Here is a 13,530-nt window from a genome sequence, read left to right as displayed (position 1 = left end):
TTCCCTCCTCCAGTCACCTTTAAATGCATCTTTTACTGCAGCACCACATTATATTTGCAGATCATAAAATCCACCTCTCGCGCGCACCAAGACCGTCCTGACATTACTGTTTTATGACCTTGACTTATTGTGGTCACCTGGATAATATTTAAATCAACGTTATGGTCTCTCACTTACATTAAACCCGCCAAGAGACGTTCTAGAAAGGCTCTAGGAGATGAGTCAAACACAAAACACACACATCCACACACTCAGCCTCTTGGGGGGTGGTGTCGCTAAAAAACACTAAAAACAAAAAACCACCCATTTGAGGATTATGATTTTGGAAATTTATTAGGATTTTTTTTCTCCATTAAGGAAGCTACATGCAAAAGATACAACATACAGAATATCTTTAAATAACACAACTGCCAGACAGGGACAGGATGATATTGGGGGGGGGGGTCTGTCTTTGCTTCACTATGTTCTATTTTTAATTTTAATTTTTTAGTTCCTCTGGATGGAATTTCTGAGATGTCAGTGAATGGGGGGTGTGGGGGTGCTGGGAGATTGGGAGAAAAGCAGAAAGCAGTACAAATACGAGACTTCAAGCAGATTCTCAGAGCAACTGGGAGGTAAAGACACGGAGAGGGTTTGGTGGAGGCGCTGGGCGCTACGACAAACACACAAACACTAGCCGAACTTTCCAAAAGGTCTATTTTTCTAAGGAGGAAATGTAGCAAGGAAGAAGTATTCTGACTGTGCTCTGCGAGATTACAGACCTACTCGGGTTGATTTTTATCCTCTTCCCCCCCTCTAATCGGGTGGATTCAACCTTAACTTTGCATGGAGAACAGGGTGTTGTGTATGAGTGCGTGCGTGAGTGAAGGGTTGACACACACACCAGCCACACTCCCACCCTTGTCTATGAGAGCACACCACACCCAAACTCTGGCACCCCATTTCTCATGCTTTAGGTGGACGCATCTTCGCAGCATGAGCCATTGGTCCCTTGGAAGGAGAGTATGAGGTCTTTGCCTTTTTTTTTGCAGGCGCGTTGCATTTATACTCAGGGAGGAAAAAATATATACCACCAGGCACAAAGGGAGGAGGGGCGGGGAAAAGAAGGAGGGGGAGAGAGGGGAGGGGGAGGGGAAGCCCCGCGCTCAGGTGAAATTAAAATTGGAGGTCAGTTCCCGGATCCGATTCTCTCGGTTCATTTTCTTGAGTTTCATTCTGCGATTTTGAAACCAGATTTTGACTTGTCTGTCTGTAAGGTTAATGGTCTTGCTAATCTCCAGGCGGCGCTCTCGCGTCAAATACATATTGAACAGAAATTCTTTCTCCAATTCCAGCGTCTGGTGTTTAGTATAGGGGCACCTCTTCTTCCTTCCGCTCTTTGCTGTCAGCCAATTTCCTGTGGTGTTTTCTGCCTTTATCTCCTCTGTTAAAAATAACATTATTTACATAAGTATCGCTGAAGAGGCAAACCCTCCAGCTTGCTGCAGCCTTTGCCAGCCTGCTGTTGGGAGGCTGACCCAGCACGGGGGAGCTGCTCTCGCCCCCACAGGCCTGGCTGGTGGGGGTCCTCTCGGGCTCAGGGCTCTTAGAATCTCTTTGGGGTCTAGACTTACAGGGGAGAAGGACAGAAGGTTGTTGCTTCCAAAGCATTATTAAACTGAAATTACCCCAATCCACCTTGACCTAGCAGATTCTGAGTACTCCCTGCTCTCCCTCAGGTTGCTGACCCTGGTGGGCACTCAAACCCTCACCAGGCCCTCCCTCCTTTCTGCTCCATTCCAGTTTTGGAAAACTCCAGAAGGAAAAGCATTTTTCCAGGCCCCAGACTGGGTTGCAGAGTCCACCCCGCTCTCTAGAGCAATTCCCAGAGAGCTCTGACTTCTTTCAACTCAGTGGAGGGATGCCGCCCCAGTCTCTGCAGCCAGAGGCCATTGCAGTTGTCCCTGCACCAGATCTCTAGCCCTTGCTCACACCTGAAGTGCCACAGAGCAACACTACCCCCTTATCTCCCATTGCCAGCTCTTTCTCATTGCCACTTCCCCCAGGTGTGAGTAGCTGAGGTAGGGGAGCTTGTGCAAGCAGCAGAGGTCAGTGGCAACAGCTGAGCGGTCCTCAGACATCTGCCCTAGCCATAATACCTAAGGTCAAGGGAGAGAGCTATCCTGAGGAAATGCAGCCTTTTGGAAATTTCCTGCCTAGTCTATGTAGACATGTATGCCTGCATGTATGCGTGTATTCTTGCGGATGCACACTCCTACATATATGCACACACACATAGATATGCACACGTGTTTATCTAAGGATATAATATAAGTATAGTGTGTATTTCCCATTATCTTATTGACAGTTTCTCTCCCTGGACCACATTCTTGCTGAAATGGACCGGCCTTGCTCCTCATGCAGCAGAAGAGACCTTGGCCATCTTTTCTAAGGAAAAACCCAGAGTCCAGACACCGGAGAGGGGCATCCAGCAAAGGACTCTGCTGGTGGCTCTGCGCTCTATCTCCCCCCTGTGCCAAATGAAACTTCCAGGTTTCTGGATCTTATTTTGAGGAATGGGATGGCGGCTCTAGGGGAACCAAGAAGCACGAGAAAAATACAAACTTGAGTCCGCAGTTTAAAACATCCAAATGTCCTTAATTCTGCTCTCACCTCTGCACCTGCAGCCTCCTGCCAAATTGCTTAAAGGCTGTCCACATCTAACTGTAACTCTGTCCCATTTATTTTCTTATTAGGGTTTTTAGGTTTTGGGGGGAGAGGAGAAATTACAAATGAGGAAGTCTGGCTTGGTGGAGACACCAAAATGGGAGAGGGGGAGGCAAGAAGGGCACAGGCAAAGTGCAGACTGAGAGGGATTAGTTGGGGGTGGGAAGGCTTAGGTTGTTGTGGGGAGGGCATGAGAGAAAGGGGAGCCTACCATGGGGGGCAGCAGATCAGTTAGGAGGTGGACTTGTTAACCTTGACTTTGCTTTGGTGGGGCTTTTCCTACCCTAAATCTGCACCCTAACCAAGCCCAGGGTCTGGGGAAAGGGCATAACATTAAACTTTCATGTTGCACACATGCCAAAATGAAGGCTTTGTGGTTTTGTGTGCCTTACTCTCTCCCTCACCCTTATGAACACACCTCATCTTCTGGCCAGGGTCTCCATGAGCTGATTTGCCAAGGCCAACTTTTCAGAGGAGATCCAAGAGGGTGAGGCTCTGCCCTTGCCCGCCAAAAGAATGCATGTGCATGTGTGAGTGGGCATATGTGAGTGTGCGCAGAGCATGTGAGAGGGGTGTGTGTGAGTGTGACACAGGTCGCTGCCAGGCATGCATGTGCCCGCATCCATATACAAAGCACCAAAGATCCAGGCTGCCCCCAGTCCTCTCTGCTCTCACTATTCCATCTGCCTCTATATCCACTGAGCCCCTCTCAGATACAGCCTCCAGTAGCCAGTGCCAAGGGGAGCAGCTTTATTCTTCCCCTCAAGTTGGGCCTTTTCTGATGTTTTTGGCTCCAACTTTTCAGGGAAAGTCAGTCCCCTCAGCTTCAGTCCACTCACTCCTGTTTCCTCCACATTATTTCTCCAGGTGTCAGAGAGAGGTATAGAAGGCCCCCAGTTCCTGCAGCAGAAATGGATCTTGAACCCTGAGCTTGAATTCTGGTTAGGTTTTCTCTCTCCAACCAAAATCACAATGAAATCCAAATAAAGCCACACTCCCGTTCAGGAGAAAACCGCTTGCCATGCACACAGAAATTTCCCAACCACTCATTTGTAAGCTGCTTTTTGGAAACCAACGAAAAAAACATTTTTAAAAAATTTAATTAGAAAAAAAGAAAAGAAAAAAATGTTTAAAGGGAGAGAAAAAACTTACAACATTTCCAAATGCCCCTTTCCAACGCCATACCCAAGCTAGGCGTCTTGGGGAGGGAGGGACGTGGTGGGCAACCCTTCACCTCTACCTCTTCCGGCCCCTGCCCCGCAGCCTGAGGCCCCTGGCCAAGCCAAAAACCGCAGGAGCCCAAACCAAACGCACAAATAAGACCCACAAACAACAAATCGCGCTTTGCAGGAAACAATTTCAACTGGGAGAACGCAGTAAAGCGAAATTTCCTTTTTCCGCAGCCTTCCCTTGTCCCTGGCCCAAGATCGCCATTTTAAGCTTTTTTCAAGCTTCGAACCTGAGAGGGGACATCAGCCCCCCAGGACAACAGCGTGGAGCAAGCAAGCCAAGGCCAGCACGCGCCCAGGAGCGGTCACCCGCCCTGGACAGCAAAAGGCGCCTGCAGGCTGTCCGCGGTGCGCACCGCCCCCGGATCTCGGCGCCCACGGCTGCAGCCTGCCCCGCACCTCCACTTCGCCGCTTACCTTCCCTAGCCAAATAACGCTCCACCAGCCTGGCGCTCAGCAGACACGAGACGCAAGCAGCGGTTGCATTCCCAGGACAGTCCAGGGCCTCCTCGGCCCAACCCTCTCCCTTCCCCCGCCCCGGCCAGGAAGACCCAGCCGGGCCACGGCCCAGGCGGCCTTACCTTTCGCTTCGTTATCGGAGGTGTCTGGGCTGCAGTCGGTGGTTTTGGCCCGCTCCTTTTCACTCTCCAAGGGGCTGCCTTTTGGGCCCGCCAGGCTCTGCTCGGTCTTGATTTCACTGGGGCTGGGAGTCTGGCTGTCGGACTTGGGGGTCTCAGGGAAACTCACTTTGCCACCGAGCTGGGGCGACTCCAGATGTTCTGCGCGCGGGTTGAGACTGGCCCGCTGCTCAAAAGGGGCTTCGAAGTCGTTGGCCCCGGCACAGTGGGGAGGCTTATCCAGAGCGGAGTAGCTTGGGCTGGCGCGGTAGTAGCTGGGCACCGGCACCTCGTGCTCCCCGAGGCAGGACTCTTGCAGGGGGTGGGAGTAGAGAGCTGCCTCGGGGCCACTTTTCGCCCGCTTCTCTGCGCTGTACATGCAGCAGACATTCTCCTCCTTGACACTAGGTGGGTAGGAGCAGGAGGACAGCGGCCTGCCAACAGGTTGTTCCAGACGGTAGGCGGCTTTGGGGTCGCCCCAGGAGTCCAGCTGCGAGAGGTAGGACGGGTAGGTGTTGAGGGTGAGATTGGGGCTGCTGCCCTCGTCCCTCTTGGAGAGCGAGGGCGCGAGCCCGCAGCCCCTCATCACCCCGCAGTTGAAGTCACTCCCAGACTGCATATACATGCCTGCGCTCCGACTATAGCGCTCTCCTCCGCCCGGCGCAGCCAAGGGCTCCGCGTAGGAGTTCGGAGTTACATTGCGAGGGCATGTCATTTTCAGAGAGAGGGGTTTTTAAGGAGCAATACTACATCGGAGGAGCTGACATCTTTTTTTTTCCCCATCCGGGGGGGGGGCGGTTGGAGGGGCGGGAGGGAAAAGAAGGGGAGGGGGGAAATATCAGCTCCATAATTATCCGCGCATTCAGTCCTCACCATGTGACGGCTAGACCAATGGGATTTGAAAATGGCCTTGATGATTCAGACGGCCGTGACGTCAGCGGGGTCAAGTTGTCGGCAGGCGGAGCGCACAGCGTGGAGTAACAGCGCCACCTAGCAGCCACCTCGGGGTAGGGGCGCCAGAGCCTTTCCCTGCGAACAAAGGAAGCGCCCCAGGGGCGGCAGGGGCAGGAGGGGGGTGGAGAGGGATGGAGGTGGGGGGGGTTATAGGGAGAATGGGGTTTGTTTATCTGAGAACCAGACTGTAACTCCTGGGGAGAGGGGGCTAGAGAGGGGGAAAATGCGAGAGAGGGAGAGAGAGAGGCAACTCGGGGCTCAAAACAGTCAAATTCAAATTAAAAGGTCAAGAGACGATTCAGGTACTTCTTCCCCTCTCCTCATCTCTCCTTTACTCTCCTTGGCCCTCGCCCTCGCTTCTTCCCTTGGGTTGGGAGTGGGGTAAGGTTTGAAGGGAAGGGCTCCAGTGGGCAGAGGAGGGAAGAAAAGTTAAGGAATCCCAAACAGAACTAAAGTTTCTACTCTCCTGCGTCCTCGTTCGTTCGTCAGGCTTGGCCCTTGGGGCTGAGAGCTCAGTTCGGGGACGCCCGTCATGGAAGTTAGTTGAATTGCAAGTTCCCTGTGGCGGTTAACGGGGTGGTGGTGGGGGAATATTCAGTGTATGGTGTGGGCCAGGGAGGGAGGGGGTCAGGATCACTTCAGGGCTGCTGGGGGAAAGGAGGTTCTGAGGGGATCTAGGGGTCAGGAGAGGAGGAAGCCAGCGACCAGAGGCACGGTTCCCCGACCTGGGAGTGCAGCCTGGGCCTGGTTGGGGGGGGGGGCGGTTCCTGGGTTACTATCTCAGGATCAGGAAGGCTTTGGCCTTGGGGTCCATTCAGCTGCTTTGCTCCAGGCCCTAGTGGCCCTTGCTTCCCAATTGACCTTGCTCCCACTAAAACAGGTAATATTCCCAGAGAAAAAGAGGGAACCCGCTGGGCCTCAGCCGATTTGGGGGAGTCACGTATCATACGGGAAACCAGGATACCATACGCGACAAAATCTGGCCCAGAGAACTTACAGAATGAATGAGTTGGGGCATTTTTGAAAGGAGAAAAGGGACGAGTCTATTTTTGTAGTTATGTTTTAATAAAGGGAAACGAGAAATAAGGAGCAAGGTATGTCTTAAATAGTTCTTTCCATTTCTCCATCGCCTTTCTCCCAAAGCGAACTAAACTCTCCACGCCTTCCTTAGGAAACGGAATCAGGAGAATAACTTGTTTTTCCGGTCGCCCCACATTTTCCCCTGGATGAAGCCTCGGGTTTTGACTCTCGGAAGGGCTGATGCATGGCGGGCAAAGGGCTGGAGCTCCCGGCGCCCTGGCGTGGAGGAGTGAGGAGGCTGGATCGCTTCTAGGAAGGCCCGCGGCTGTTAGAAGGGGACTTCAGAAAGAAATCCGTCGGATTCTCTAATGTAGGGGGCCAGAGAGAAGGAACAGAGGTCCCCGAACCCCGGAAAAACTGGAAGAACATCTGTAATGTGTGACTTTCTTGCCGGGCCAGCCAGGGGAGATTTGAAATGGTTTTGTGTTTTGATTTGCAGGGGTCGCCGTGGGCTCGGCACAGGGGTTGGCCCAGGCAAGGTTAGGCTGTTTAGGCCCCAGAGGAGACTTGGGACAGCCTGGGCAGCAGTCAATCCAGGGAGCCATTTGTCCCGCCGCCCACCCGAGGGAAATGACTGAGACTTTATGGCCACTCTGTTTGTATTATCTGCATAAGTCTTCCCCCACCAGTTTGATCGAAACTGTTCGCTTTTACGAGGACCCAACGAAAATTCCTCGTCATATTTATCAGTCGGGGATAAAAATTTAGTATGGGAACTGATATTTCCTCATTTATGGGGCGATGAAATTAAAGACCAAAGCAATTGAGAATTATATGGCTTTGGGGGTTCCCTCCCCCCTCTTTCACATCTCTTATTTTCCTGCTTGGTGTGCCTGTCCCTGGAGTTAGGCGTCCCAGTCCCCTGCCCTTGCCCCCTGTTTTGGGGTCTGCTGGGCCCTCTCCCCCATGCCCAGGTGCCCCTTGGTCACCAGCCTTTCCTGGTGTTTCTCTCAGTGTTAGTAGGTGGGGGCCAGGACAGCGCTACCAGAGCCTCTGTCAGGCCAGGCTTGGATCTGGCTAGGGCGGCAGAAAGATTTCGAAGAGACTCACAGAGGAAGGGTCGGAGCACAGCCTGGGAGTGTGTGAGGGAGGCAGAAGAAGAGGGCGAAGGAGACAAACTCCAGATTACCTCTCAAAACCAGCGAGCCCCTAGGCTTAACCTGGGGGAACCTGCGGGAGAGAAGTGGAGGCGCTGGCCTTAGGACCTGTCTCCCCCTACCAGCCTGACCCCCATCCCAAACTCACTCCTTACCTCAGACGTGGGAGGGAAATGGAGATGCTTCAGAATCCTTGCCATTATTAATGGAAGTAATCCTCGAGGGAGAAGGAACCTCCCGCCTCGACTCCCACTTCCTCACAAGAACGAATAGTGTTTAAAGTTGAAATAATTAGAAGTATGATAAACACGGCCCATTAATGAAAAAAGAAACCGAATTCATCAGCCTAAGTGGGACCCCCGGTGGGACAAATGTTTGCCTTTAATTACGCAGTATAAACGCAAACCCGGAGCTGTTAAACAAGAGCCTGTGCGGACGCAGACTTGCATAACTTGTTGGGTTTTTGCAGACTTTGGGATTCTGCCCCAGTGGGGGCGAAGAAGAAAAATATGCGAGGGTGAGGACAGGGCAAGGGGAGCATTTGTGCGGGTCCGGGAAAGTACAGTCGGAGGTGGGTCCCAGCCCTGCCCCCTTGGGCTCGGTCGTTCCCCGAGGCCAGGAGCAAAGGCTGTTTCTGTCTTATTGTTCGGGCCTGGCGTTCAAAGGCACTCGAGCTGCCATGGCCGTCCCGCCTGCTGCCGCTGCCAGGCGCCCACCAGCCCTGCTTCACAGGGCCAAGATCCTCAGGCCCATGCCCCTGGGGAACTAGATTGGGGTCCAAGAAAAGTCTATTGCTAGAATCGCCCTGTTAAGCCATTTCACCAACTTTCTGGGAGTACCGAGAGACCTGAACCTATGCCTGACTCGGGGGCTCCCCCTTTTTGCTTCAACTGGGGGATGTGAAAATCCAGAGGCTGCAGGCCAGGGTGGGACTGAGACTATGCCCATGTCTAGACAAATCCCACCTACCCCAAGAGCCCCGGCCTCTTGTGCCCTTCTTCCCGGTACCTAGACCCTGGAATGGCAGCAGGGATAGGTGGCTGGGCCTCCTGCCATCCCGTGGGACTGTGAGCTCGGCGATGGAGAAAGGTGCTCCTTACATACTCCAGGACGATCGGGTGGGTTCCAGAGGGCAGGCCAAGGGCCAGGGAACTAGGGGCTCCCATGTGAAAACAGAAGTAAAATGGAGTGCTCAACAAACAGAAAGGAATCTCGGCTGTTTTCTGGGCTCTAGCCCTGGAAAACGCCCTAGAAACACTCTAATTTCTCCAAGGAAAATTAGCGAAGTTTCCCCCAAGAGGTTAGAGGAGTCATCGGGGCAATTCCAAAGGTGAAGAGAAAAAAGGAAGAGTCTCTCTCCCTTTGGGGTAAAATAATAAAGTGTGTGTATTGAAATCTCATCAAACGAAATGGAAAACAAAATCACACAAACAAGAAAATCGCAGGCTCTTTTCCTCTTATGGAGGCCGAGATCAATCATTCTCTTTTCAAGACTTAAAGGAAAATATTTGCTTTGCTTTTCGCTAACATCGGTCTCTGCCCCGCTTAATTGGGAGCAGGGAAGTCCCAGACAAAATGTAAAATTCTCAGAAGCCCAGAAAAGAGCTTTTCAGACAGGTACGAGAGGGAGGTGGAAGACCAAGGACGCTTAGAGGGGCCTCTGGTTTCCTCGGGTCTCGCAGCCACCCCGGCAGCCCAGCTGTCAGAGTCGATCTCACGTCTGGACGGTGTACACAAATTTGCACCCAGATGCTATGCAGTTTACCATCTACACACATGTCTAAATTGTGCTTAATTGTGTGTACAGAGCCACAAATATTCACCTTTACCCCAAAAGTGCTCCCTGCGATCCCTGCATCCCGAAGTCTGATAACCTGAGCCAGCACAACTGCTTTCTTGCCTTTTGGAAGCCGACCAGTTATTTAACTTTGCCTCCTGAATCGAAACCAGAGACCAAACACATCTGAGAGAAGCTTTGGGAGGAGGAGATGGATGGGAGGATGTCTTAGGGGTAAGGCCTTGCTCCCCACTTTAATGGTTTTCTTCCAAGCTGCCCCAGTAGGTCAGATTTCCAGCCAGAGCCAGGGCTGTAGTTGGGCCGGCTTACTCGTGAGAAAACGCCCGCTCCTTCCTTACCGGCTAAATTCTTTTTCCAAGATCTTTGTTTTCCATCGTTCTTTCTCTCTTTCATTCTCCTCCCTTCCTTCCTTTTCTCCTTCCTTCCCTCTCTTTATTTGCTCCTTTCTCTTTTTCTTTCCTTCTCTTTTTTCTGCAATTCATTTTTCCTTCTCTTTTTCTGATCCTTTCTTTTTCTTCCTTAATTCGTTATCTTCATTTCCCCTTTTCCTTTCTTTCCGTATTACACAGTTTATTCCTTGCTTTTTTCTTTCCTCCTCAATCCTTTCCTTCCCCCTTGACCTTCTCCCCTAGGCTTTCTTGTTTGTCTCTGTGGAGCTCTTCTTAGTGAGGGGAGAGCACCAGGCTCGGTCGCATCCCTCCCCAGCCCAGCTGCTCAGGCTTGGAGTTGACCTTCTCCCGCCTTCTGTCTTAACTCGGCTCCTCACAAGGCGAAGTGTAGGACTGCCAGCAGCCGGAGGCCAGGCCTCAGCAGTCGCCATTAGAAAAGGAGTAGCAGGCGCTGGGGCACATCTCTACTGACTCGGATAGCTCCCTGCAGTGCCGGTTCCAGAGCGCAGGTATTTTCATTTCCATCGCTCCAAAGGACCCATGTCCACCAGGCCTTCTTTGGAAAAGTCGCTCCATCCAGACCTCCAGAGCTGAATATTAAAATAGCTCCAATTTGAGCTCTATTGATTTCTCCAAGGCTGGAGTCATGGGAAATAAAGGAGAGGGGTTCTGTTAGTTTCAGGTGGGGGGCAGATCCAACGGGTCCTCGGTGGGCTTAGCAGCCCAAGGCCATGTCCCCATTTGGGCACCTTTGTTCTCCGAGCTCCAGGACCACAGCCCTGCTTGCTGTCCTTCTCCTTCGGTCCTCCAACCACTGCAAACTCTGGGCAGGAATTTCTTGGCGCTTAGAATTCTGTCTTTCTTCAAACCCATTGTGGACTTTGCAAAAGGCAGGGATCCAATGGCTGTGTGTGCAGAGACCCTCTCAAATCCCAAGTTAGCGGTCTGAGTCAAGGTTATGGGTCTCCACTTTATGCAGTGGGTTGAGAGTTTGTACAGGGTTTTGTGTGTGTGTGTGTGTGTGTGTGTGTGTGTGAGAGAGAGAGAGAGAGAGAGAGAGAGAGAGAGAGAGAGAGAGAGAGAGAGACCGGTGCCTGCAGGCAGGAGAACAAGGGGGCGTGATGGGGGAGGTCTCCTCCCGCTGACATTGTCTAAACTTTGGGGGTCTGTAAGGGTGTATCTCAAGATTATAGTGGACAGGTCTCTCCTGGAGACCTGCAGTCTCTGTTGCCTAGCAGCCCCCAAAGCTGGGTCCAAAGAGGGCTTCAGGAAGAATTGACCCCAAACTCTACGCCTTGTTTTGCCTTAGGTAAGTGAGGCAGCTCCAGACACCACCCCCCACAGAGACCCCAGAGCCTCTCTCCCGCCAGCCAACCTACCCAAAATCCTAAGATTTCATTCCATGGCAAAATAAAAACTTTAAGTTTTTTAAAAAGGGAGGAGGAATCTTGTAAAATTTTTATGCCAAACAAAGTTATAAAAACTTCCCAGGCGTTGCCTTTTCCAAAGGTTTATATGAATAATAAAGAGTGTAGTCGCGTGCACAGGGCTCGGGCAGACTCTGAAAAGGGAGGGTTCAACAAACAGTATTATCCAGCGCTGGGGCACTAGGAAACCCCAGGGGCTGCCCCCTTGAGGGAATATTGGCCCAGAAACGAATTGCCCTACAGATTCCTGAAAGGGGCGGGGAGAGGGAAGGGGTGGCGCCCTTGACTTCCTTGAAGTTCAAAGTTCTTTGCCTTGGTGAGAAAAGCCCTCTCTGCCTTCAGCCCACTCGAGAAATTATTCCAAGGTAATTCCTCCCTCTCACGTTAAAAACTGGCCCCAACTCTGTTCACCTTTCAGACATCTGATCTGCAACTTTCTTGTCTCCCCAAAGCAGAGCTTCCCATCCTCTCCGTCTGGGACGCCTAGCACCTATGGGCTTCCCTCATGGGTGCTTGATGGGGCTTGTGTGAATCACCTTCCAAGGGGCCCTTGCATTGCCATTCCCCAGCAACCTAGAGGCCTGAATGACAAAGACACCCCAAACTCAAGGCTGGCCCCAATCCATTTCTCCTTTCAAGTCCCCCAGGTTCACCCTGCACCCCCAAAACCCATAGTGGGAGGGGGAGGGGCCCAGAATGCTCTCTCTCTCGGCCGACACCACTTAATACCCTTGTAAACTCCCACGTGCGCTATAAACTTGGATTTTTACAACCAACATTCCTCCTTAGCTCCGGGAAACTTTGAACTCGGCCTCGGGTTTATTTACTGGGGGGGGGGGGAGACGGGAGGCGGGAAAGGGGGTTGGGGAGCAGGGATCTGAGAAAGGCTAGAGAAGAGGGAAAATGCGGAGCAAGGGGGTGATAGAGTTGGGGTCTGGGGAGTGTTGGGGGTGCCAAGACCGTCCACTGCAGGTTTGTTTACTATTTAGGGCGGAAGCGTTTTCGAACACAGGCCAGACTGGGTCGTTAAGAGCGAAATGAAACTGGGTTTAGAGGCACGCGGAGGGGGGGCTGGGGGGCGCTTTATGGCGGCGTCTAGACCAGGATCTTTTGTTCCCGGGCAGTACTAAGGCTGGAGGGGATTACCCGGAGAGGTTGAGCCCCGAGTGCCCCTGACCGGCGAAAGGGGTTGGATATACCGGGGCCCAAAGGTGGGTTTGTTTGGGGGACAGAGACCCCTTTTTTCTCATTTTAGAGGATCAACAAAGACTGGCAGGTTCCTGGGCCTGGGTCGCAGAAACCTTTGTTTTTCTTTCACTATGACCACCCCTCAACCCATCTTTCAAAATTCCCTTCTGGAGCTGAGGATCTTTTCTGGGCCGCACATTGCAGGGAAAGTGGTAGCTGTGGATTTAAAATATTTTTCTTCGAAATCAGGAACCATTTGGAGATTAATATTTTGCTTTATAACAGGTTCATTATACAGAGTTATCTTCATCTTATTTTATTGGAAACATGGCCGGCAGGCAAATATTCTTTGATATGACTAGTGGATAAACATCACATATCTAGAGAAATCTCGCACACATACACGCGCGCGCACACACACACACAATCACACACACAGAGGACCCTCAGTTGCATTTCTGCCAACATTGAACACTGCCAGTGGTTACACACCACAGAGAACACAAGCCCTAAGTGTGCATGTGGTCAGGTTTACTCCATACAACAGGAAAAGCTTACAAGAAGTAATATTCCTTATCATGTCACCATAGGCACACTGACTTAAAGAAAACATTTGTGTGTGGGCACATGGTGAAACTGTGGGGCTGCATATACAGCCCAGTTTGCAAATTTTGTCTCAAAACCACATTTACAAGTTAGAGATTCAGATACCTAAGCTACAGGGATTTTTGTCATCAGAAACAATGACGGAGCCTAGATGCAGTAGTCCATGGTCTTTCCTCCAACAGAATTGTATTGACAAAAAAACATTTTCTTTGAATTACATAAGAACAGTTCCAAAGAGAGGGGAAAGATGAGAGAATTAATCCCAAATCTCTGCCCCCAAATAACGAATTTGGATCAGAGACTGCCAAAGTGGTCTCATTGCAGAAAGCGCAGAAAAGGCTATAGTTATCTTTCTAGAGAAGAAACATGCAACAAATATTGATGGGTGTGGTGACTGTCCCCATGGGTCATCTTCTTCCCCACTGCCCCACCCCATGCC

The 13,530-nt window shown here is 51.6% G+C and overlaps 1 protein-coding gene across 1 annotated transcript; it reads right to left on the bottom strand.

The window, feature by feature from the left end:
* Window positions 1-306: 306 nt before the first annotated feature.
* HOXC10 (homeobox C10) lies at window positions 307-5,378 on the bottom strand. Its single transcript, XM_033117893.1, has 2 exons — window positions 4,517-5,378; window positions 307-1,423 (listed from the first exon to the last, which is right to left on the bottom strand). Exons 1-2 carry the CDS (start codon window positions 5,265-5,267, stop codon window positions 1,146-1,148), a joined length of 1,029 nt encoding a protein of 342 aa, XP_032973784.1. The 5' UTR covers window positions 5,268-5,378; the 3' UTR covers window positions 307-1,145.
* Window positions 5,379-13,530: the final 8,152 nt, after the last annotated feature.

The sequence above is a fragment of the Rhinolophus ferrumequinum genome, chromosome 10 (genome assembly GCF_004115265.2).
Source record: "Rhinolophus ferrumequinum isolate MPI-CBG mRhiFer1 chromosome 10, mRhiFer1_v1.p, whole genome shotgun sequence".
Taxonomy (NCBI): domain Eukaryota; kingdom Metazoa; phylum Chordata; class Mammalia; order Chiroptera; family Rhinolophidae; genus Rhinolophus; species Rhinolophus ferrumequinum.
The sequence above is the reverse complement of the archived record's forward strand: the minus strand, read 5'-3'. Positions and strand labels throughout refer to the sequence as shown.

Coding starts and splice junctions, on each gene's coding strand:
- HOXC10 (XM_033117893.1), bottom strand. CDS start 5,267: ATGACATGCCCTCGCAATGTAACTCCGAACTCCTACGCGGAGCCCTTG. Junction 1,424..4,516: donor CTCCGATAACGAAGCGAAAG/GTAAGGCCGCCT, acceptor TATTTTTAACAG/AGGAGATAAAGGCAGAAAAC.